Below are 24,869 nucleotides of genomic sequence, written 5' to 3'. Positions count from 1 at the left end.
TTGCAAGTATGTGTTATGTTTATGGGCAGGTGTTTAATGTTGTAAGTCATTAGGTATGTGTTTATGATGCAGTGTTTAATGTTGTAAGTCATTAGGTATGTGTTTATGATGCAGTGTTTAATGTTGTAAGTCATTAGGTATGTGTTTATGGGCAGGTGTTTAATGTTGTAAGTCATTAGGTATGTGTTTATGGGCAGGTGTTTAATGTTGTTAGTCATTAGGTATGTGTTTATGATGCAGTGTTTAATGTTGTAAGTCATTAGGTATGTGTTTGTGATGCAGTGTTTAATGTTGTAAGTCATTAGGTATGTGTTTATGATGCAGTGTTTAATGTTGTTAGACATTAGGTATGTGTTTATGGGCAGGTGTTTAATGTTGTTAGTCATTAGGTATGTGTTTATGATGCAGTGTTTAATGTTGTTAGTCATTAGGTATGTGTTTATGATCCAGTGTTTAATGTTGTAAGTCATTAGGTATGTGTTTATGGGCAGGTGTTTAATGTTGTAAGTCATTAGGTATGTGTTTATGATGCAGTGTTTAACCTGTCTACGATACTGGTTCCCAATTGGGGATCAACCCTCCCACGTTCAGCTGAAACGGTGGCGCATGGAACGCAAAAATATTCTTACAAATATTTAACCTCCACACATTAACAAGTCCAATAGCTCAAATGAAAGATAAACACCTTGTTCATCTAGCCAGCAAGTCAGATTTCTAAAATGTTTTACGGCGAAAACATAGCACATATATATGTAAAACCACCACCAGACACAGCTCATTTCAATAGCCAAAACATGCAATCAACAAACGCAGGATTAAAAAATTAATCGCTCACTAACCTTTTGAAAATCTTCATCAGATGACAGTAATAGGACATGTTACACAGTACATTTTTTTTTTTTCAATAATATGCCATTTATATCCATAAATGTCCATTTACAGTGAGTTCACCTTCAGAAATTACTCAAAAATGCCCGCAGGAAATCTATGTAGCGCGGCAAGATAACGTAAATAGACATCATAAACTTTGACTAAATATACATGTTCTACATATAGTTAGAAAGATACACTGCTTCTTTATGCAACCGCTGTGTTAGATTTATTTTTAACGTTACAGAAATCGCACACTATTCCATATGCTGAGACAGCGCTCAGTTCCAAGCTACATTTCCACGTAATGTTGGAGTCAACAGAAACACAGATTTAAGCATAAATATTCCCTTACCTTCGATGGTCTTCGTTCAGAATGTTCTGGAAGGCTTCATACTTACCCAATACATCGTTTGGTTTCAAGTCTTGCGTCTTTGTATTAGCTACTGCTAATAACATCAGCTGAAATGCACCCAAAACGTCCTCTGGTCCGGATAAGTTGCGCATCAAAACTTCAAAATTACACATTATATGTCGACTAAACAGGTCAAACTAAGTGCAGAAGCAAGCTTTATGATGTTTTAGACGTGCAAAACAAACTTAAAATCAATCGGTCATCGTCTGCCCTTCTCTTGAGTGCTGGAAACAAAGGAATGGCTGGGACCAATTCGCGCCCATACGCACAGCCTATTCTCTCGTGGCACGCACTAATTTCACTCCCATAAGGTCAATTCTCGCGGGATTTGAACGATTTGAAGCTCTAATGAAAGAGGACATCTAGCGGAAGAGAAAGAAAGTGTCCCCAGAATCATAACTCGTTGGGAAGGGTGGGGGCCATGACGTCAAAGTTGCTCCAACTTTCATGGCCACAAAAACTAGTTTGGAAGAATGCCTGCCCTGTGAGTTCTGCTATACTTACAGACATAATTCCAACGGTTTTAGAATCTTTAGAGTGTTTTCTATCCAATAATAATTTTATATTTGCATATATTAGCAATTTTTGACAGATTTTTTTTCCAGTTTACTAGGGGTACCCAATCTCTCCAAAGGGGGCGTATGTCTGCCATATCCTTAACAGGTTTTAATGTTGTAAGTCATTAGGTATGTGTTTATGATGCAGTGTTTAATGTTGTTAGTCATTAGGTATGTGTTTATGGGCAGGTGTTTAATGTTGTAAGTCATTAGGTATGTGTTTATGATGCAGTGTTTAATGTTGTAAGTCATTAGGTATGTGTTTATGATGCAGTGTTTAATGTTGTAAGTCATTAGGTATGTGTTTATGATGCAGTGTTTAATGTTGTTAGTCATTAGGTATGTGTTTATGATGCAGTGTTTAATGTTGTAAGTCATTAGGTATGTGTTTATGGGCAGGTGTTTATAGCCTGTGTTTTGCTTACAAATAATTTTACAGTGAGTTTTCCATGAAAGTTAATCAAGTGCCTTTCCCAGTGAAAATATGTGAACTATTTGTACTTTAATGTGTGTGTAGTTGCAATGATTGTGTTTAGATTCTGCTGCTATTCTCTTTTTATTATCTATGCATAGTCACTTTAACTCTACATCAATTACCTCAAGTAACCGGTGCCCCTGCACATTGACTCTGTATCAGTACCCCCCTGTATATAGCCTCCACATTGACTCTGTATCAGTACCCCCCTGTATATAGCCTCCACATTGACTCTGCATCAGTACCCCCTGTATATAGCCTCCACATTGACTCTGTATCAGTACCCCCCTGTATATAGCCTCCACATTGACTCTGTATCAGTACCCCCTGTATATAGCCTCCACATTGACTCTGTATCAGTACCCCCTGTATATAGCCTCCACATTGACTCTGTATCAGTACCCCCCTGTATATAGCCTCCACATTGACTCTGTATCAGTACCCCCCTGTATATAGCCTCCACATTGACTCTGTATCAGTACCCCCTGTATATAGCCTCCACATTGACTCTGTATCAGTACCCCCTGTATATAGCCTCCACATTGACTCTGTATCAGTACCCCCCTGTATATAGCCTCCACATTGACTCTGTATCAGTACCCCCCTGTATATAGCCTCCACATTGACTCTGTACCGGTACCCCCTGTATATAGCCTCCACATTGACTCTGTACCGGTACCCCCTGTATATAGCCTCCACATTGACTCTGTATCAGTACCCCCTGTATATAGTCTCCACATTGACTCTGTACCGGTACCCCCTGTATATAGCCTCCACATTGACTCTGTACCGGTACCCCCTGTATATAGTCTCCACATTGACTCTGTATCAGTACCCCCTGTATATAGTCTCCACATTGACTCTGTATCAGTACCCCCTGTATATAGTCTCCACATTGACTCTGTATCAGTACCCCCCTGTATATAGCCTCCACATTGACTCTGTACCGGTACCCCCTGTATATAGCCTCCACATTGACTCTGTACCGGCACCCCCTGTATATAGCCTCCACATTGACTCTGTATCAGTACCCCCCTGTATATAGCCTCCACATTGACTCTGTACCGGTACCCCCTGTATATAGCCTCCACATTGACTCTGTATCAGTACCCCCCTGTATATAGCCTCCACATTGACTCTGTACCGGTACCCCCTGTATATAGCCTCCACATTGACTCTGTATCAGTACCCCCCTGTATATAGCCTCCACATTGACTCTGTATCAGTACCCCCCTGTATATAGCCTCCACATTGACTCTGTATCAGTACCCCCCTGTATATAGCCTCCACATTGACTCTGTACCGGTACCCCCTGTATATAGCCTCCACATTGACTCTGTATCAGTACCCCCCTGTATATAGCCTCCACATTGACTCTGTACCGGTACCCCCTGTATATAGCCTCCACATTGACTCTGTATCAGTACCCCCCTGTATATAGCCACCACATTGACTCTGTATCAGTACCCCCCTGTATATAGCCACCACATTGACTCTGTATCAGTACCCCCCTGTATTAAGCCTCGCAATTGTTATTTTACTGCTGCTCTTTAATTATTTGTTAATTTTATTTCATATTTTTTACTTATCTATTTTTTACTTAACACATATTTTCTTAAAACTGCATTGTTGGTTAAGGGCTTGTAAGTAAGCATTTCACTGTTGTATTCGGCTCATGTGACAAATAACATTTGACTTGATTTGATTTTTGTATTTGTCCGTTCATATTTTGGCCATTGGGTGGTTAGCTTGTCCAGGCAGGTGTGCATTGATTCCTCCCATGTTTGGTGGTGCTATGCCTGTAGCCTGGGTTGTCATGCCTCTCAGTATACGTACACGCTGTTTGGGGAGTGCTGCTGTCTACGTAATGTGGGATTGGAGAAGGATTTGTCTAAATTCAGATTACCCTGCAAAAGTCAAGTAAATAACTTTGTGAAAGCATGTAATAAACAGAAAGTTACAAATCCCTTTGCGTGCTGATGCATTTTGTGAGTTGAGTATTGGTGAGATTTAGGTCATTGTTTTGTGTTCATGGTGAGAATCCCAAAAAGTACCCAGTAGAGTCCACTATGGGCCCTGGTCAGAAGTAGTGCACTACAAAGGGAATAGGGTGCAATTTGGGACACAATGGTGAACCTGTGGACATGAAAATAGATTTGATTCTAGTCTGTCAATATGGATATCCAATGCTAGAGGATGTGTGCTTGAATGCTTGGCTCTGTGTGCATGTGTATGTACTGAATGCTTACGTGCAGGCCTGTGTGTTTGTGTTGTGTACGTACTGAATGCTAACTTAAACTGACCGCGCGTTTGTGTTGTGTATGTACTGAATGCTAACATGGAGACCTGTGTGTTTGTGTTGTGTACGTACTGAATGCTAACTTAAACTGACCGCGTGTTTGTGTTGTGTATGTACTGAATGCTAACGTGCAGGCCTGTGTGTTTGTGTTGTATATGTACTGAATGCTTACGTCCAGGCCTGTGTGTTTGTGTTGTGTGTATACTGAATGCTAACGTGCAGGCCTGTGTGTTTGTGTTGTGTATGCACTGTATGCTAACATGCAGGCCTGTGTGTTTGTGTTGTGTAGGTACTGAATGCTTACGTGCAGGCCTGTGTGTTTGTGTTGTGCATGTACTGAATTCTTATGTGCAGGCCTGTTTGTTTGTGTTGTGTATGTACTGAATGCTAACGTAAGTGCCTGTGTGTTTGTGTTGTGTATGTACTGAATACTTACGTGTAGGCCTGTGTGTTTGTGTTGTGTGTATGTACTTAATGCGTACGTGCAGGCCTGTGTGGTTGTGTTGTGTATGTTCTGATTGGTTATATTGTGTATGTACTGAATGCTAATGTAAATGCCTGTTTGTTTGTGTTGTGTATGTACTGAATGCTAACGTGCATGCCTTTGTGGTTGTGTTGTTTATGTACTGAATACTTACGTGCAGGCCTGTGTGTTTGTGTTGTGTATGTACTGAATGCTTACGTGCAGGCCTGTGTGTTTGTGTTGTGTATGTGTGAGTATAAGGTAAGTCCACTTGGCTATAAGCCAGATGGCTGTTCTCCGCTCTGTGAACTCTACAGTGACAGGTGGCCGTCCTGTCCCTGACCCTACCGACCTTGCTGGCCCTGTCACTTCCTTATGTCACATTGCGTTGTCCTGACGATGGCCTGTCATAGGCTCTCATACATTCTACTCATACATTTCCTGCCAGCCTGTGGCCTTGTGTGGTACACTCTGCTTACACACCGCAGCCAAGCACATACAACTAAACACACACACACCAGCTCACACAACTCTACCCCTAAACACACAGCACCCACACATCTCTCTCATATTTACCCATCAAATATTCATTGGGATGGGCATTTACACCAGTTAAGTGCCTTACACTGTTCCAGACAAGACTGTACTACACTGAGACTTACTCATCCTTCAGGTTCCCTAACCACTACTAACCACTACTAACCACTACTAACCACTACCACAGAGAGGAGAGGAGAGGAGCTGTTAGATAGGCCTGCTGTAGAGAGATGGGGACAAGAGAGAGAAAACAAAGATGAACAGAAGAGAGCAAGAGAGGATAGAGGATAGCTTTAAAGGAGAGAATCAATGTGGGACAGAGTGGTAATGAAATATAGTGGGAGAGGAATTGAGAGGAGGGAGAGATGGAGAGATAGAAAGTAGATAAATGAGGGAAGCTGCAAGCTTGAAGTGTTACTTGATAACATGAGTGGAGATCTAAGTTCTCTAACCACCATCGGTCAGTCACTCCCTCAGGCGCTCTATTTACAGCTGAAGAGAGGGATGACAGAGAAGAGGGATATGAGAGGAGAGAGAGGGGCAGAGAAAGAGGAGAGATGAAAAGAGAGGACAAGATGAAAAGAGAGATCTATCTATCTAGCCCTGTAAACACTCAAAACAAAAACAGTCTGCTTAATTTGCATGTCTTCTGTCTGCTAGCTCTGTGATCAGCCCTTATGCAACCTTAAGGTGCCCAACGTTATTAATCAATACAGTTTCCCCCCCCCCCCCCTCCCCATGACCACCTGCAGGTTAGTGTTTCCCGTCATGAATCTTGTTCTGGAGGCAGCTCTACAGACTTGTCACCTAACCCTAACCTTAACCCTAACCTTACCACACTGCTAACCATAACGCCTAACCCTATCCTTCAATTTAGGTAACTTTTACAATATAGCCAATTTTTACAATACACCACATGGCCAAAAGTATTTGAGAAACACACTAAAGGTTATTAGGTACACTATATATACAAAAGTATGTGGACACCCTTTCAAATTAGTGGATTCTGCTATTTCAGCCACACTGCTGACAGGTGTATAAAATCGAGCACACAGCCATGCAATCATATTGCAAACATTGGCAATAGAATGGCCTTACTGAAGAGCTCAGTGACTTTCAACGTGGCACTGTTATAGAACTCCACCTATCCAACAAGTCAGTTTGCCAAATTTCTGCCCTGCTAGAGCTGCCCAGGTCAACTGTAAGTGCTGTTATTGTGAAGAGGAAATGTCTGGGGCAACAACGGCTCAGTGGTAGCCCACACAAGCTCACAGAATGGACCGCCAGGGGCAGAAGTGCGTAGAGTTAAGAAATGGTCTGTCCTCAGTTGCAACACTCACTACCGAGTTCCAAACTGCCTCTGGAAGCAACGTCAGCACAATAAATGTTCGTCGGGAGCTTCATGAAATGTGTTTCATGAAGCTCACAAGACTAAGATCTCCATGCGCAATGCCAAGCCTCGGCTGGAGTGGTGTAAAGCTCTCCGTCATTGGACTCTGGAGTAGTGGAGTGATGTATCACGCTTCACCATCTGGCAGTCAGATGGACAAATTTGGGTTTGGCGGATGCCAGGAGAACACTACCTGCCCGAATGAATAGTGCCAACTTTAAAGTTTGGTGGAGGAGGAATAATGGTCTGGGGCTGTTTTTCATGGTTCGGGCTTGGCCCCTTAGTTCCAGTGAAGGTAAATCTCAATGTCACTTTCAGAGTCAGGTTGGAGACCTGAGCCCACTCCTCATGCTTACTGGAAGAAGCACCGTACTGGTCAGGCACAGTGTTATGCGGTCAAGCGCACGGTGTCACCAATATGCACTCTTAGCCCGGTGGGCTATAGGCCAGCCCCCCGCAAGTGCCATGCGAGAGTGGGCGTCCAGCAAGGGCGTGTTGTGCTGGCCCAGTGTGTTTGGTCTCCAGTACGCCGTTTCGGCCCAGGGTATCCTGCGCCGGCTCTGCGTGCTGTGTCTCCGAGGCACTGGGAGGGCGCAGTGCATCCTATGCCTGCGCTCCGCCCGTGCCGGGCAAATGTGGGTATTGAGCCTAAGGGAGAGGTGCGAGTGGTATGCACCAGATCTTCAGTGCTCACCCACAGCCCAGTTCAACCTGTGCCTACACTCTGGATGGTCCGGGCTAAAATGGTGATCCAGCCGGGAGGAGTGGTGCCAAGGCTGCGCACCAGGGCTCCAGTGCTCCCCCACAGCCCGGTCCATCCGGTGCCTTCTCCAAGCACCAGGCCTCCTGTTGGTCTCCCCAGCCTGGTGGGTCCTGTGGCAGCCCCACGTACCAGGCTGTCTCTCCGTCTCCTCCCTCCAGAGCCGCCCGTCTGTCCTGAGCTGCCAGAGCCTCTCGTCTGTCCTGAGCTGCCAGAGCCGCCCGTCTGTCCTGAGCTGCCAGAGCCGCCCGTCTGTCCTGAGCTGCCAGAGCCGCCCGTCTGTCAGGAGCTGCCAGAGCCGCCCGTCTGTCAGGAGCTGCCAGAGCCGCCCGTCTGTCAGGAGCTGCCAGAGCCGCCCGTCTGTCAGGAGCTGCCAGAGCCACCGGTCAGTCAGGAGCTGCCAGAGCCGCCACCGCGGACAGACGCCCACCCAGACCCTCCCCTATCGGTTCAGGTATTGCGGCCGGAGTCCGCACCTTTGGGGGGGGGGGGGTTACTGTCATGTTCTGACCTTAGTTCCTTTGTTATGTCTTTGTTTTAGGTTGGTCAGGGCGTGAGTTGGGGTGGGTAGTCTATGTTCTTTTTTCTATGTGTTTGGCCTAGTATGGTTCTCAATCAGAGGTGGGTGTCGTTCGTTGTCTCTGATTGAGAATCATACTTAGGTAGCCTGTTTTCCCCATTTTGGTTGTGGGTGTTTAATTTTCTGTTTAGTGTTTTCTGCACCTTACAGGACTGTTTCGTTTTTTTCGTTTATTCACGTTGTTGTTTTTTGTATTTCAGTGTTCAGCTAAATAAATCATGAACATGTACCATGCTGCGCTTTGGTCCACACCTTCTTCCATTTAAGAAACCCGTTACACTTAACTCTACAGCATACAATGACATTCCAGTAAGGCCCTTTCCTGTTTCAGCATGACAATACTCCTGTGCACAAATCAAATCAAATCAAATTTGAGTTGGCAGCAGCCACTCAATGTTAGTGATGACTGTTTTACAGTCTGATAGCCTTGAGATAGAAGCTGTTTTTCAGTCTCTCGGTCCCAGCTTTGATGCACCTGTACAGTTCTCGCCTTCTGGATGATAGCGGGGTGAACAGGCAGTGGCTCGGGTGGTTGTTGTCCTTAATGATCCTGTTGGCCTTCCTGTGACAACGGGTGTTGTAGGTGTCCTGGAGGGCAGGTAGTTTGCCCCCGGTGATGCGTTGTGCAGACCTCACTACCCTCTGGAGAGCCTTACGGTTGTGGGCGAAGCAGTTGCCGTACCAGGCGGTGATACAGCCCGACAGGATGCTCTCGATTGTGCATCAGTAAAAGTTTGTGAGTGTTTTTTGGTGACAAACTAAAGGTTGAAGAGGCACTGTTCTTCACCACGCTGTCTGTGTGGGTGGACAATTTCAGTTTGTCCATGATGTGTACGCAGAAGAACTTAAAACTTTCCACCTTCTCCACTACTGTCCCGTCGATGTGGATAGGGGGGTGCTCCCTCTGCTGTTTCCTGATGTCCACGATCATCTCCTTTGTTTTGTTGATGTTGAGTGTGAGGTTGTTTTCCTGACGCCGCACTCCGAGGGCCCTCACCTCCTCCCTGTAGGACGTCTCGTCGTTGTTGGTAATCAAACCTACCACTGTAGTGTCATCTGCAAACTTGATGATTGAGTTGGAGGCGTGCATGGACACACAGTCATGGGTGAACAGGGAGTACAGGAGAGGGCTGAGAACGCACCATTGTGGGGCCCCAGTGTTGAGGATCAGCAGGGTGGAGATGTTGTTTCCTACCCTCACCACCCGGGGGCGGCCCGTCAGAAAGTCCAGGACCCAGTTACACAGGGCGGGGTCGAGACCCAGGGTCTTAATGTTGAGGAACAGCATTCCTACATAGGTATTCCTCTAGTCCAGATGGATTAGCGCAGTGTGCAGTGTGATTACAAGGTCCATACAGAAATGGTTTGTTGAGGTCGGTGTTGAAGAACTAGACTGGCCTGCACAGAGCCCTGACCTCAACCACATTGAACGATGAATTGGAACGCCGATTGCGAGCCAAACCTAATCGCCCAACATCAGTGCCCGACCTCACTAATGCTCTTGTATCTGAATGGAAGCAAGTCCCTGCAGCAATGTTCCAACATCTAATGGAAAACCTCCCCAGAAGAGTGGCAAAGGGGGGACCAACTCCTTATTAATGTTAGGCCATGATTTTGTAATGAGATATTCGACGAGCAGATATTCAACTTTTGGCCATGTAGTGTAAATGTCAACCTGCTGACCTTCTTACCCATACCCAGCCCAATGTCAGTCACTGTGTACTGTAAATCAGCCCCTAAACCCTGCTTAGTTAATCAGGTGTAGATGATGATTTGGGGGAGTTGTTTTTGTTTTGTTATTGCCTAAAGGTATTAGCATGCTTCAGTTTGGCTGGCGCCTAGCCGAAGTGGTCTAGCCGAATGATACTACCTTAAAAGACGCTTGAAAAATTTGAAAAAAAGCTGCAATAGTAAGATTGTAACGGCTGTTGGAAGGAGAGGACCAAGGTGCAGCGTGGTATGTGTCCATATTTATTTAATGAACACTGAAATTACAAAAATAACAACGCGAACGACCGAAGCAGTTCTGGCTGGTGCAGACACACAACAGAAAACAACTACCCACAACTCAAGGGTGAAACCAGGCTGCCTAAGTATGGTTGTCAATCAGAGACAATGATTGACAGCTGAATCTGATTGGGAACCTTACCAGGCCAAACACATAGAAATACAAACATAGAACAAAACATAAAATGCCCACCCCAACTCATGCCCTGACCAACCTAAAATAGAGACATAAAAAAAGGAACTAAGGTCAGGACGTGACAGTACACGCCAAAGGTGTGGACTCCGGCCGCAAAACCTAAACCCATAGGGGAGGGTCTGGGTGGGCATCTGTCCGCGGTGGTGGCTCTGGCACGGAACGTGGACCCCACTCCACTCTGGCAGCGCCGGAGTGAAAGGTGACTCTGGCAGCGCCGGAGTGAAGGGCGGCTCTGGCCGCTCCTGACTGATGGGCGGCTCTGGCAGCTCCTGACTGACGGGCGGCTTAGGCAGCTCCTGACAGGCGGCTCTGGCGGCTCCGGACAGGAGGGAGGCTCTGGAAGCACTGGACAGGAAGGAGACTCTGGAAGCGCTGGACAGGCGGGAGCACCTGGAGGGAGGAGACGGAGAGACAGCCTGGTGCGTGGGGCTGCCACAGGAGGCCTGGTGCATGGAGGAGGCACCAGATGGACTGGGCCGTGGATGCGCACTGGAGGTCTCGAGCACCGAGCCTGCACAACCTGTCCTGGCTGGATACCCCCTGTAGCCCGGCAAGTGCGGCGGGTGGAACAGACCGCACTGGACTGTACTGGCGAACCGGGGACACCGTGCATAGGGCTGGTGCCATATAACCCGGGCCGAGGAGACTGGCACTGGAGCACTGGAGACCAGATGCGCTGAGCCGGCTTCATTCCTCCTGACTCGATGCCCACTCTAGCCCGGCCGATACGAGGAGCTGCGAAGTAGCGCACCGGGCTATGTGTGCTCACTGGGGCTAACTCTCGTGCCTGTTGCGCTGCCGTGCTAACTCCTCATATCGCCGCTACTCGGCTTTAGCTGCCTCCAGCTCTTCCCTGGGGCGGCAATATTAACCAGCCTGTGCCCAGGGTCCCTTACCGTTCAAAATCTCCTCCCATGTCCATTCCTCCAGATAGCTCTTCTCCTCCTTCTCACGCTGCTTGGTCCTTTTGTGGTGGGTAGTTCTGTAACGGCTGTAGGAAGGAGAGGACCAAGGTGCAGAGTGGTATACAGTGCCTTGCGAAAGTATTCGGCCCCCTTGAACTTTGCGACCTTTTGCCACATTTCAGGCTTCAAACATAAAGATATAAAACTGTATTTTTTTGTGAAGAATCAACAACAAGTGGTACACAATCATGAAGTGGAACGACATTTATTGGATATTTCAAACTTTTTTAACAAATCAAAAACTGAAAAATTAGGCGTGCAAAAATATTCAGCCCCTTTACTTTCAGTGCAGCAAACTCTCTCCAGAAGTTCAGTGAGGATCTCTGAATGATCCAATATTGACCTAAATGACTAATGATGATAAATACAATCCACCTGTGTGTAATCAAGTCTCCGTATAAATGCACCTGCACTGTGATAGTCTCAGAGGTCCGTTAAAAGCGCAGAGAGCATCATGAAGAACAAGTAACACACCAGGCAGGTCCGAGATACTGTTGTGAAGAAGTTTAAAGCCGGATTTGGATACAAAAATATTTCCCAAGCTTTAAACATCCCAAGGAGCACTGTGCAAGCGATAATATTGAAATGGAAGGAGTATCAGACCACTGCAAATCTACCAAGACCTGGCCGTCCCTCTAAACTTTCAGCTCATACAAGGAGAAGACTGATCAGAGATGCAGCCAAGAGGCCCATGATCACTCTGGATGAACTGCAGAGATCTACAGCTGAGGTGGGAGACTCTGTCCATAGGACAACAATCAGTCGTATATTGCACAAATCTGGCCTTTATGGAAGAGTGGCAAGAAGAAAGCCATTTCTTAAAGATATCCATGAAAAGTGTCGTTTAAAGTTTGCCACAAGCCACCTGGGAGACACACCAAACATGTGGAAGAAGGTGCTCTGGTCAGATGAAACCAAAATTGAACTTTTTGGCAACAATGCAAAACGTTATGTTTGGCGTAAAAGCAACACAGCTGAACACACCATCCCCACTGTCAAACATGGTGGTGGCAGCATCATGGTTTGGGCCTGCTTTTCTTTAGCAGGGACAGGGAAGATGGTTAAAATTGATGGGAAGATGGATGGAGCCAAATACAGGACCATTCTGGAAGAAAACCTGATGGAGTCTGCAAAAGACCTGAGACTGGGACGGAGATTTGTCTTCCAACAAGACAATGATCCAAAACATAAAGCAAAATCTACAATGGAATGGTTCAAAAATAAACATATCCAGGTGTTAGAATGGCCAAGTCAAAGTCCAGACCTGAATCCAATCGAGAATCTGTGGAAAGAACTGAAAACTGCTGTTCACAAATGCTCTCCATCCAACCTCACTGAGCTCGAGCTGTTTTGTAAGGAGGAATGGGAAAAAATGTCTCTCGATGTGCAAAACTGATAGAGACATACCCCAAGCGACTTACAGCTGTAATCGCAGCAAAAGGTGGCGCTACAAAGTATTAACTTAAGGGGGCTGAATAATTTTGCACGCCCAATTTTTCAGTTTTTGATTTGTTAAAAAAGTTTGAAATATCCAATAAATGTCGTTCCACTTCATGATTGTGTCCCGCTTGTTGTTGATTCTTCACAAAAAAATACAGTTTTATATCTTTATGTTTGAAGCCTGAAATGTGGCAAAAGGTCTCAAAGTTCAAGGGGGCCGAATACTTTCGCAAGGCACTGTATGTCCATATTTATTTAATGAACACTGAAATCACAAAAATAACAAAGCGAACGACCGAAACAGTTCTGGCTGGTGCAGACACACAACAGAAAACATCTACCCACAACTCAAGGGTGAAACCAGGCTGCCTAAGTATGGTTCTCAATCAGAGACAACAATTGACAGCTGCCTCTGATTGGGAACCATACCAGGCCAAACCCATAGAAATACAAACATAGAACAAAACATAGCATGCCCACCCCAACTCACGCCCTGACCAACCTAAAATAGAGACATAAAAAAGTAACTAATGTCAGGACACTTCCTCAAAATATTCAGAATTCATCTAAGATAACTCAAGAAATCTGTCATTAATTTTGTCGTTTTAACCAAGGAGATCTTGGTCATGCAATTTTAACTAAGATGTCTGGTGCAGTATTTCACAATAAAAAAATGTGCATGTGTCTCGATGATTGACAATAAAGACTTTATTGAAGAATCCCTACTGTTGACCAATCACCGACAAAAGAGCGTAGACTACGGATCAGAAGTTCGGCTTTCTTCCAGCCCCCCAAAAACTCACCGAAACAAACAAAAATGTTGGAAAATTTTGTCATAATATACAGTGGGGCAGTGGGGTAATTTTCATCATAGATACACTTCAACTATGACAGACAAAATGAGGAAAAAAAATCCAGAAAATCACATTGTAGGATTTTTTATGAATTTATTTGCAAATTATGGTGGAATCTGACTGAATCTGCAATAGGTAAGCAGCTTGATTTGAAGAAATCAACTGTGGGAGCAATTATTAGGAAATGGAAGACATACAAGACCACTGATAATCTCCCTTGATCTGGGGCTCCACGCAAGATCTCACCCCGTGGGGTCAAAATGATCACAAGAATGGTGAGCAAAAATCCCAGAACCACACGGGGGGCCTAGTGAATGACCTGACCAAAGTAACAAAGCCTACCATCAGTAACACATTACGCCGCCAGGGACTCAAATACTGCAGTGCCAGACGTGTCCCCCTGCTTAAGCCAGTACATGTCCAGGCCGGTCTGAAGTTTGCTAGAGAGCATTTGGATGATCCAGAAGAAGATTGGGAGAATGTCATATGGTCAGATGAAACCAAAATATACGTTTTTGGTAAAAACTCAACTCGTGTTTGGAGGACAAAGAATGCTGAGTTGCATCCAAAGAACACCATACCTACTGTGAAGCATGGGGGTGGAAACATCATGCTTTTGGGGCTGTTTTTCTGCAAAGGGACCAGGACGACTGATCCGTGTAAAGGAAAGAATGAATGGGGCCATGTATCGTGAAATTTTGAGTGAAAACCTCCTTCCATCAGCAAGGGCATTGAAGATGAAACGTGGCTGGGTCTTTCAGCATGACAATGATCCCAAACACACCGCCCAGGCAACGAAGGAGTGGCATCGTAAGAAGCATTTCAAGGTCCTGGAGTGGCCTAGCCAGTCTCCAGATCTCAACCCCATAGAAAATCTTTGGAGGGAGTTGAAAGTCTGTGTTGCCCAGCAACAGCCCCAAAACATCACTGCTCTAGAGGAGATCTGCATGGAGGAATGGGCCAAAATACCAGCAACAGTGTGTGAAAACCTTGTGAAGATTTACAGAAAACGTTTGACCTCTGTCATTGCCAACAAAGGGTATATAACAAAGTATTGAGATACACTTTTGTTATTGACCAAATACTTATTTTCCACCATAATTTGCAAATAAATTCATTAAAAATCCTACAATGTGATTTTCTGGATTTTTTCTCATTTTCTGGATTTTCCTCATTTTGTCTGTCATAGTTGAAGTGTACCTATGATGAAAATTACAGGCCTCTCTCATCTTTTTAAGTGGGAGAACTTGCACAATTGGTGGCTGACTAAATACTTTTTTGCCCCACTGTATGCACAAACTTTTCAAAGCTGTTTCGGCTGGGAAGCGTGCGGAGGCCTTAAGATTGCAGGTTTATCAAACATGGTCTAGCCTCTGTCACATGGTCTAGCCCCCCCCCTTCCCCTGTTCCAATTCACACACCCCCACAACACTTTCCCTGAATATATCGCTGGGCATTTGGCCACTGGTTTGGTTCAGTCAAGAATTATTATAACAGTTAACTCTCCTTTTCTGTTCTCTCTATCAGTCTGTTTCACTCCATTCAGAACAAACAGGCTTCTATCTTTGTAATGAATATTGTGTGCAGTGTGTTCTCTCCCCTGCTCATTGTCAATTATTTTTCATGTGCGGGCAGGGGGAGGTTAATGCAGTGTGTGTGTGAGTGTGCGTGTGTGTGTGTGTGTGTGAGAGAGAGAGAGAGAGAGAGAGGGAGGGGGATTGCGACCAATCAGAGAAGCCCCAGGTAACCCCCCCCCCCCCCCCCCCATTTGTTTGGTCTGCTCCATCTCTCCCTCTCAGTGGTTCCTGCTGCAGTATAAGTCACAGGCTGCGCTGTTCCCTCTGACACACATACACACACACTCGTACGAGCGCAAATCCTCTTACACCTCACTAGTGCCCAGAGCAGATTATAGCCTGCACATTTCAAATCGTATTCCAAATGTGCCACTTTCCCCTTGGTCTCCTCCCTCCTCTTCCTCCTCCTCGTCCTCCTCTACATCATCTACCTCCACGGGACTTCTTCTCTGCACCTGCTTCTACTGCTGCTGCTTCTTCTTCTTCTTCATCCTCCACTCTGTCTTCAATCTCTGGCAGCTGGCCTGCTCGCCTCTGCAGCTGAGATGACCAGGCAGCCTCTCTAAGGGAGAGAGAGTGAGACAGGAGGAGACAGAAAAGAGAGAACGGGAGAAGGAGGAAAATAAAAAAGAAAGGGAGTAATTTAGACCTGAGAGCTACTCCGAAGAAAGAAGGGAAGAAGTCAGCACGGTCAGGCTCGGAGAGGAGGAGGTGGAGGAAGGGAAGGAGGAGGAGAGAGCTCCAGTGCAGAAGGAGAGGGAAGAGAAAAGAGAGAAAGAGAGCAAGAGAGAGCTGACTGTGTATTGACCATGAAGGCTCTGCTGCTGCTGGTTCTACCCTGGCTCAGCCCAGCCAACTACACTGACAATGTGGGCAACCTGCACATCCTCTACTCTGAGCTGTGAGTACTGTACCACTGTCCCACTCAGCATAGACCTGCTGCATCCATTCACCCCCATCACTCTCCTCCAACAGCAGCAGCCCATGCAGCCCTGCAGTATGTGTGTGTGTATGTGTGAGAATGCACACCCAATTGTGAATGCGATAGTGTATGTTTGTGTATGTGCACGTTTGTGCGTGTGTGTGTGTGTGTGTGTGTGTGTGTTTGTGTTTTAATCTGGCAGTAAAGAGAGTTATTGACTTGGGTAATGGTTTCCGTAGCAGTGAACATGGCAGCGGGATGCGGTTGCCTTGGCAGCAGGATGCGGTTGCTGTGGCAGGTAGAGGGTTTTGTGCAGACAAGGTCTGTTTGGATGCTCCAGAGCAGCACTGCAGCATGGGAGCACTCTCATCAGGACTGTGGGATGTTTCTGTGTGTGTGTGTTTCCTGTTTTGTGTGTGTGCGTGCAGTCTATTTATTTGTACCAAAATGTGAACCTGTGTACGGCTATTGCTAAACGCTTTGATGGTCTCTGTATGTGTGCACATTGAGTTATTCATAAGTTATTTAGGTGTGGAGGACATACATGGCCATGCCTGTGTGAGTGTGTCTGTTTGATTCAACAATAACAACCATAACATGTCCACACACACACAGCTTATTCACATCTTTGCCCTGACCCCCCCACGCACACACACACACGCACACACACACACACACACACACACACACACACACACACACACACACACACACACACACACACACACACACACACACACACACACACACACACACACACACACACACACACACACACACACACACACACTCACACACACACACTTCAGGAGCCCATTCAGTCATAGTTAATGTGAAACACACTCTTACTGAGGCACTTTGACACCATGGCAACAACCCTCTCATCCAGCCAGCTGAATTCATCATACTGAGGAGTGGATGATACTTTCACTTCCTACTGTATTTCATTCCACTGACTCAGGTTCTCATGTTTTAAAATAGACACCGTCCTCCATAAAATAAGCCTAAACAAGTACTGCATACTGTTGATTTTCATTATACGTTTGCAAGTGTGGAGAATTGAGCTGTGTATGTGGATGTTTGGGCTGTGCAGCTGAATCATATTTGTGAATATAGGTTTGGGTCTGTGTGTGTGTTTCTAAGTGTGTCTATATCAGTATAGTCTTTATACGGTTTGACCATGTGGACATTCCTTCTCTTTGTATGCATATAGACTGAGTCTTTCCGGGAATGGTCTATATTGGCCCTCAGTGCATTCTTTCTGTCTCTCTCAGTGATATTGGTATATTCAGCAGACGCGTGAAACCTGGGGCTCACAGATCTCTAAGCTGTCCTCGCCAGTCCCCAGTCTGACGGAAATGTCCCATTATGCTGCATGAATACAGGGAACAATGCAACGCTTTAAAAAGTCTCCCATTCCATTGTGAGGATCCTCTATTGAGTGAAGCTTTAGCTCCTGCAGACACTCAGATTCCCTGTTGGACAGCCATGAATCCCAGCGAGATGGGGAGAGGAGAGGGGGAGAGGGAGAGAGGAGAGAATAGGATAGGAGAGGAGACCAGGAAAAGAGATGGAAAGAACAGAAAGGGAAGAAATGGAGAGAACAGGTAGGGGAGGAGAGGTAACAAAAGGGGAGAGGAGGTGAGGGGAAAAGGAGAAAGAGGGGAGGGAGAGGATGTTAAAGGAGGAGAGAAGAGGTGCAATGAGAATAGATTAGAAATAGAAAGAAGGGTATAGAGGAGGAAAGAGGAGAGAGAGAAGGGGAGATGAGAGGGAGAGAGGAGAGAATAGGATAGGAGAGGAGACCAGGAAAAGAGATGGAAAGAACAGAAAGGGAAGAAATGGAGAGAACAGGTAGGGGTGGAGAGGTAACAAAAGGGGAGAGGAGGTGAGGGGAAAAGGAGAAAGAGGGGAGGGAGAGGATGTTAAAGGAGGAGAGAAGAGGTGCAATGAGAATAGATTAGAAATAGAAAGAAGGGTATAGAGGAGGAAAGAGGAGAGAGAGAAGGGGAGATGAGAGGAGACAGGAGAGGATAAGGTCACTTCCTGGCCCTGCATCCCATCTGCCCATGCATACGGCTGCCATAGCAATGGGACCGTGAGGGGACCGTTGGGAGCACGTTCAGAATGTGGGTCTTTCCAATTAGGGATTGTTTGTAAATACCATGAGTGTGTATCTGTGTGTGTTTCCATGTGTCTGTGCGCATCGCTGTCTCTGTGACAGGGGACATTTGTTGACTATGACACGATAGATAGGGGAGCAGACAAATGCAGACATAGTATTTTTCTGGGTGGCTGGAGAGCTGGCTGGAGAACTGGCTGGAAAGCTGGCTGGAAAGCTGTCTGGAGAGCTGTCTGGAGAGCTATCTGGAAAGCTAGCTGGAAAGCAGGCTGGAAAGCTGGCTGGAAAGCTGTCTGGAAAGCTGTCTGGAAAGCTAGCTGGAGAGCCGGCTGGAAAGCTAGCTGGAAAGCAGGCTGGAGAACCGGCTGGAGATTCATGGCACACCGTTAATCTTTATCCACTGCCCTGACAGCCAGGAGCAGTCTTCCAGCATTTAATACCTCTCTCCTTCTCTCACTATGCTTTTCTCTGCCTCTCTCTCAGTTGTCTGCCCTGTATTTCTCTGTTTACCAATAAAGTGATTTTATTCTATGAGAGAAATTATATTGTATTGTATGTTATGTGAGAGAGAGAGAGAGAGAGAGAGAGAGAGAGAGAGAGAGAGAGAGAGAGAGAGAGAGAGAGAGAGAGAGAGAGAGAGAGAGAGAGAGAGAGAGAGAGAGAGAGAGAGAGAGAGAGAGAGAGAATTGAAATCTTTAATAAAGTTACCACCATTGCCCTCTGTCAGCACCAATTGAAACGCAGCACTGGCACACACACAAGAGCACCTACTGTATATGACGTTTCTCTCCATGTGTCCCTGCACAAATGCTCACAAACACAACAAAATCACACAAAAGACATGAACGCTGCGTCCACTTACCACCCCTTTTGCAAACATATACATAATTCCCTCTATTTTTCCATAACACACACATGCACTGCCACACACACGTCTCACCCCTCCCCCAGCACACATGCCCTCTACTCCCCTGATAATCACATTGCAGTGCTATAGAGCGTTAATTATGAATCCGTCTTCATTTCTGGGGCCTGGGCTGGCTTGCCTTAAACACTATGATTGGTTTAGCTTCCGTCCTTTCAACCTGAATCTCCAAGGTGTTTGATCTCCCCTAAAGCTTGACGTGGAGAGAGCTGCGGCGTACTCCCAGTGCTCCCAGAGATTTCTGCACGGACACATCCTAACAGGATTAGCCCGCCTCCCGGCCACAGAGCAGGAGATCTCAACGATAAGAGGCGTTTGTTTATTCCAGGTCCATCCCATCCCCAGTGAAAGACATACCGTACCCTGACTACCATCCCGGCCCAGGCCCATCTCAGCCTCGCGGCTAGGTGGAGGGCTGGCTTCACTAATTAAACTTTTGTTTGTATTGAGTATGAATCCTTTTTCTGCGGTCAGGCGGCTCTCCCTGTCTCAGCGCATCTGTCAGGCTGGAGTCAGAGGGGCGGAGCAGAGGAGGGTATAGAGGTTATGATTAAATCAGGACAACAGACAAAAATCTTGTCCAACTGGACACGCAAATTACATTCTCAATGGAGACCATTCTGACCAGTGATTGCAAACATATACAAAATCCACATTTCTTCGATAACACACACACACACACACACACTGCCACACACACACACGTCTCACCCCTCCCCCAGCACACATGCCCTCTACTCCTCTGATAATCACATTGCAGTGCTATAGAGCGTTAATTAAGAATCTGTCTTCATTTCTGGGGCCTGGGCTGGCTTGCCTTAAACAATATGATTGGTTTAGGACACACTTAGAGAGAGAGAAAGAGACTGCAGTGTAGCACAGCTATCTCAGAGACAGAGAGAGAAAGGGAGAGAGAGTGAGACAGAGGCGAGAGGGAGGAGAGGAGATGAGAGGAAAGCAGAAGCTAATCTAATCTAGTCTAATCTGTCATGTCAGTGATGTGATTCCCTGGCTGCCTTGTGCCACGCCCCTGGCCACGCCCCAGGCTACACGTCATCCAGAGACCGTGTCACATAGTGGGAACAAACGGGGCCCAGCGGAACTATGGTAAGGCGCTGCAGGGATAGTTTCCGTGGTGACCTTGTTTCCACGGGGGCTGGATAGACTGGTGGAGGCTCGTGTCCCACGGCAACAAGGCCCACCCGCCCGCTCCCTGACCATGTGACCATGTGAGAAATGAGACCATAGAGAGCAGAGGCATGTAGAGTGGCACCTCCAGAACTGTGAGATACTAGCAGAAAGGGATGCTTTGACAGGGGGTGATAACACATACACACAAAATATTGCACATTCTGACAGAATGCCAGATAAGTTAAATGTGTTGCACTCTAGGCTACTCTGGCACTATATTAGTAGCATGTTAGGGAAAAGTAAGCTAACCACTTGAATGAAATGCAATACAAGTCTAAGTTAATAGGAGGTTAGAACAGATATACATCTATTAGCACACTCAGGTACATAGAACTATACAGCCACACCCACACGCAGGCCTCTAAAGGCACAGTGAATAGAAGATACTGTATCATCCACACACAGGCCTCTAAAGGCACAGTGAATAGAAGATACTGTATCATCCACACACAGGCCTCTAAAGGCACAGTGAATAGAAGATACTGTATCATCCACACACAGGCCTCTAAAGGCACAGTGAATAGAAGATACTGTATCATCCACACACAGGCCTCTAAAGGCACAGTGAATAGAAGATACTGTATCATCCACACACAGGCCTCTAAAGGCACAGTGAATAGAATATACTGTATTATCCACACACAGGCCTCTAAAGGCACAGTGAATAGAAGATACTGTATCATCCACACACAGGCCTCTAAAGGCACAGTGAATAGAAGATACTGTATTATCCACACACAGGCTTCTAAAGGCACAGTGAATAGAAGATACTGTATTATCCACACACAGGCCTCTAATGGCACAGTGAATAGAATATACTGTATTATTCACACACAGGCCTCTAAAGGAACAGTGAATAGAAGATACTGTATCATCCACACACAGGCCTCTAAAGGCACAGTGAATAGAATATACTGTATTATCCACACACAGGCCTCTAAAGGCACAGTGAATAGAAGATACTGTATCATCCACACACAGGCCTCTAAAGGCACAGTGAATAGAATATACTGTATTATTCACACACAGGCCTCTAAAGGCACAGTGAATAGAATATACTGTATTATTCACACACAGGCCTCTAAAGGCACAGTGAATAGAAGATACTGTATTATTCACACACAGATCCTCTGGAGGCTGTCCTTGATTGCCTTTTAACATGAAAGGTTCTCACGCTCACACACGTGCACACACATGCACACTTACAAAAACCTCCACATACTGTACCTAATAACCCTTAGTGTGTCTCTCAAACACATAACATACTATCACAGTCCTGGAAAGAATGATATAAGCACAATTCCCACTGCAGTCATTCTTAGCTGCCATGGTTTGGGCCTTATAGACTTACATTGAAGCACTGACAATTTCCAGAGTTGCATGAAAGATACCATTAGATACCATATGCACTATTGTGCTGTGCTCCTACAGCAAAGTCTTTATGTATGGAGAAATCACTGTTATTGTAGCGAGCTCAGAGCCAGCTACTCTCCCAAGCCGAGGAGAGAATAAATCAGCTCTGTACTCGCTGTGCTGTTCTCCTCTGACAGAAAGAGAGTTACAAGTTGGAGGGAGAGAGAGAGGAGGGGAGAGCAGAATGGATGGATGGAGAGAGTACAAAAGATAGCACAGGATGGAGGAAAAGGAGATGAGGGACAGAGGAGTACAGAGAGGTAAACTGTTGTTTGAAATGCCACACTAATAAAATGACTAGTGCATATACGGCGTTCCTGGCTGGTCATGTGAGGTCATGGATTTGGCTGATGATGGGATATTGATTGGGAAAAAATCCTGATTAAAAGCTGAGGCTGATGACCTCATTGACTCGGGGTTGGGCCGTGTCCCTGATGGGGTGTTTTATTTTAGACTGTTACATTTACCTCTTTTAGTGGATGCTCTTATCCAGAGCAATTTACAGAAGCAATTAGGGTTAAGTGCCTTGCTCACGTCAACAGATTTTTCTAATAGTTGGCTTGAGGATTCGAACCAGTGACTTTTTGGTTTCTGGCCCAACGCTTTTAACCGCTAGGCTACCTGCCACCCAGAGGGTTGGTAAACCAACCCTGCCAAATGAGATCAGCCAGACTTACGGTTGCCAGCACAGCGGAGCCACCTGTTTTTGTATTTGTCTATGATATGGGCCTTGCACGTGTTCGTCTCGGGCCTGACAGGTTTTGTTGTTAAGTCACACCCCATAGCTGAGATTCAACCCTATTCAGTCATTGAGGATTTCAGCTGTCGCTTCATCATACAGCTGACATTTCTTCTGAGCAAAAGCAGTAGAATCCAATCAACACACCAGCACGCCTACTGATGAATGTTCTTTCAGTTCATCATTAATTCTCTCTCCCTTTCTTTCCTCCCTCCCTCCCTCCATCCCTCCCACTCTGTCTTTCCCTCCATCCCTCTCTCCCTCCCTGTCTCTCTCCCTCCATCCCTCCCACTCTGTCTTTCCCTCCCTCTCTCTCTCCCTCCCTCCCTCCATCCCTCCCACTCTGTCTTTCCCTCCCTCTCTCCCTCCCTCCCTCCCTCCATCACTCCCACTCTGTCTTTCCCTCCCTCCCCCCCCCCCTCTCTCTCTCTCTCTGCCTCTCTCTCTCTCTCTCTGCCTCTTTCTCTGCCTCTCTCTCTCTCTGCCGCTCTCTCTCTGCCTCTCTCTCTGCCTCTCTCTCTCTCTCTCTCTCTGCCTCTCTCTCTCTCTCTCTGCCTCTCTCTCTCTCCCTCTCTCTCTCTCTGCCTCTCTCTCTCTGCCTCTCTCTCTCTCTCTCTCTCTGCCTCTCTCTCTGGCTCTCTCTCTGCCTCTCTCTCTCTCTGCCTCTCTCTCTGCTTCTCTCTCTCTCTCTGCCTCTCTCTCTCTCCCTCTCTCTCTCTCTGCCTCTCTCTCTCTCTCTGCCTCTCTCTCTCAATTAAATTCAATTCAAGGGGCTTTATTGACATGGGAAACATATGTTAACATTGCCAAAGCAAGTAGATAATTAACAAAAGTAAAAGTAAACATTACACTCCAAAATAATAAAGACATTACAAATGTCATATAATGTATATATACAGTGTTGTAACGATGTGCAAATGGTTAAATAAATAAACATGAATATGGGTTGTATTTACAATGGTTTTTGTTCTCCACTGGTTTCCCTTTTCTTGTGGCAACAGGTCACAAATATTGTTACTGTGATGGCACACTGTGGTATTTCACCCAGTAGATATGGGAGTTTATCAAAATGGGGTTTGTTTTTTCAAATTCTATGTGGATCTGTGTAATCTGAGGGAATTATGTGTCTCTAATATGGTCATATATTTGGCAGGAGGTTAGGAAGTGCATCTCAGTTTCCACCTCATTTTGTCGGCAGTGTACAATTAGCCTGTCTTCTCTTGAGAGCCAGATCTGCCATCTCTCTGTAGGTGAAGGCTTTGTTATGGAAGGTTTGGGAATCGCTTCCTTTTATGTGGTTGTAGAATTTAACGTCTCTTTTCTGGATTTTGATAATTAGTTGGGTATCAGCCTAATTCTGCTCTGCATGCATTATTTGGTGTTTTACGTTGATCACGGAGGATATTTTTGCAGAATTCTGTATGCAGTCTCAATTTGATGTTTGTCCCATTTTGTGAATTCTTGGTTGGTGAGGCGACCCCAGACCTCACAACCATAAAGGGCAATGGGCATTGGGATTCAAGTATTTTTAGCCAGATCCTAATTGGTATGTCGAATTTTATGTTCCTTTTAATGGCATAGAATGCCCTTCTTGCCTTGACTCTCAGATCGTTCACAGCTTTGTGGAAGTTACCTGCGGCGCTGAGGTATGTATTGTTTTTTGTGTGCTCTAAGGCAACGGTGTCTAGATAGAATTTGTATTTGTGATCCTGGCGACTGGACCTTTTTTGGAACACCATTATTTTGGTCTTACTGAGATTTACTGTTAGGGCCCAGGTCTGGCATAAGATCTAAGTGATGCTGTAGGCCCTCCTTGGTTGGTGACAGAAGCACCAGATCATCAGCAAACATTTGACTTCAGATTCTGGTGAAGCCAAGTGCTGCAGACCATTCTAGTGCCCTCGTTGACATATATATGTTAAAGAGGGTGGGGCTTAAGCTGCATCCATGTCTCACCCCACAGCCCTGTGGAAAGAAATGTATGTGTTTTTTGTCAATTTTAACTGCAGACTTGTTGTTTGTGTACATGGATTATATGTTGTTGTATGTTTTTCCCCCAACACTACTGTCCAGCAATTTGTATAGCAGACCCTCATGCCAAATTGAGTCGAAGGCTTTTTTGATATCATCAAAGCATGAGAAGACTTTGCCTTTGTTTTTTTGTGTGTTTTT

The 24,869-nt window shown here is 45.8% G+C and overlaps 1 protein-coding gene across 7 annotated transcripts in view; it reads left to right on the top strand.

The window, feature by feature from the left end:
* The window catches only part of LOC110524556 (E3 ubiquitin-protein ligase LNX), a 95,260-nt gene that overhangs the window by 13,227 nt on the left and 57,164 nt on the right, over positions 1-24,869 (top strand). Inside the window, exon 1 of one of the 7 annotated variants that reach the window (XM_036978393.1) lies at positions 15,624-16,286. The exons of the other annotated variants lie outside the window; for them this stretch is intronic. Within the exon in view, the coding sequence (XP_036834288.1) occupies positions 16,195-16,286 (92 nt within the window). The 5' untranslated portion in view covers positions 15,624-16,194. Of the gene's footprint in view, positions 1-15,623; positions 16,287-24,869 lie in introns of those variants that run through there. 7 annotated transcript variants of the gene reach the window in all.

This window comes from Oncorhynchus mykiss, chromosome 5 (assembly GCF_013265735.2).
Source record: "Oncorhynchus mykiss isolate Arlee chromosome 5, USDA_OmykA_1.1, whole genome shotgun sequence".
Classification (NCBI taxonomy): Eukaryota; Metazoa; Chordata; class Actinopteri; order Salmoniformes; family Salmonidae; genus Oncorhynchus; species Oncorhynchus mykiss.
Note: the sequence above shows the minus strand (reverse complement) of the source record. Positions and strands in the feature narration are given on the sequence as shown.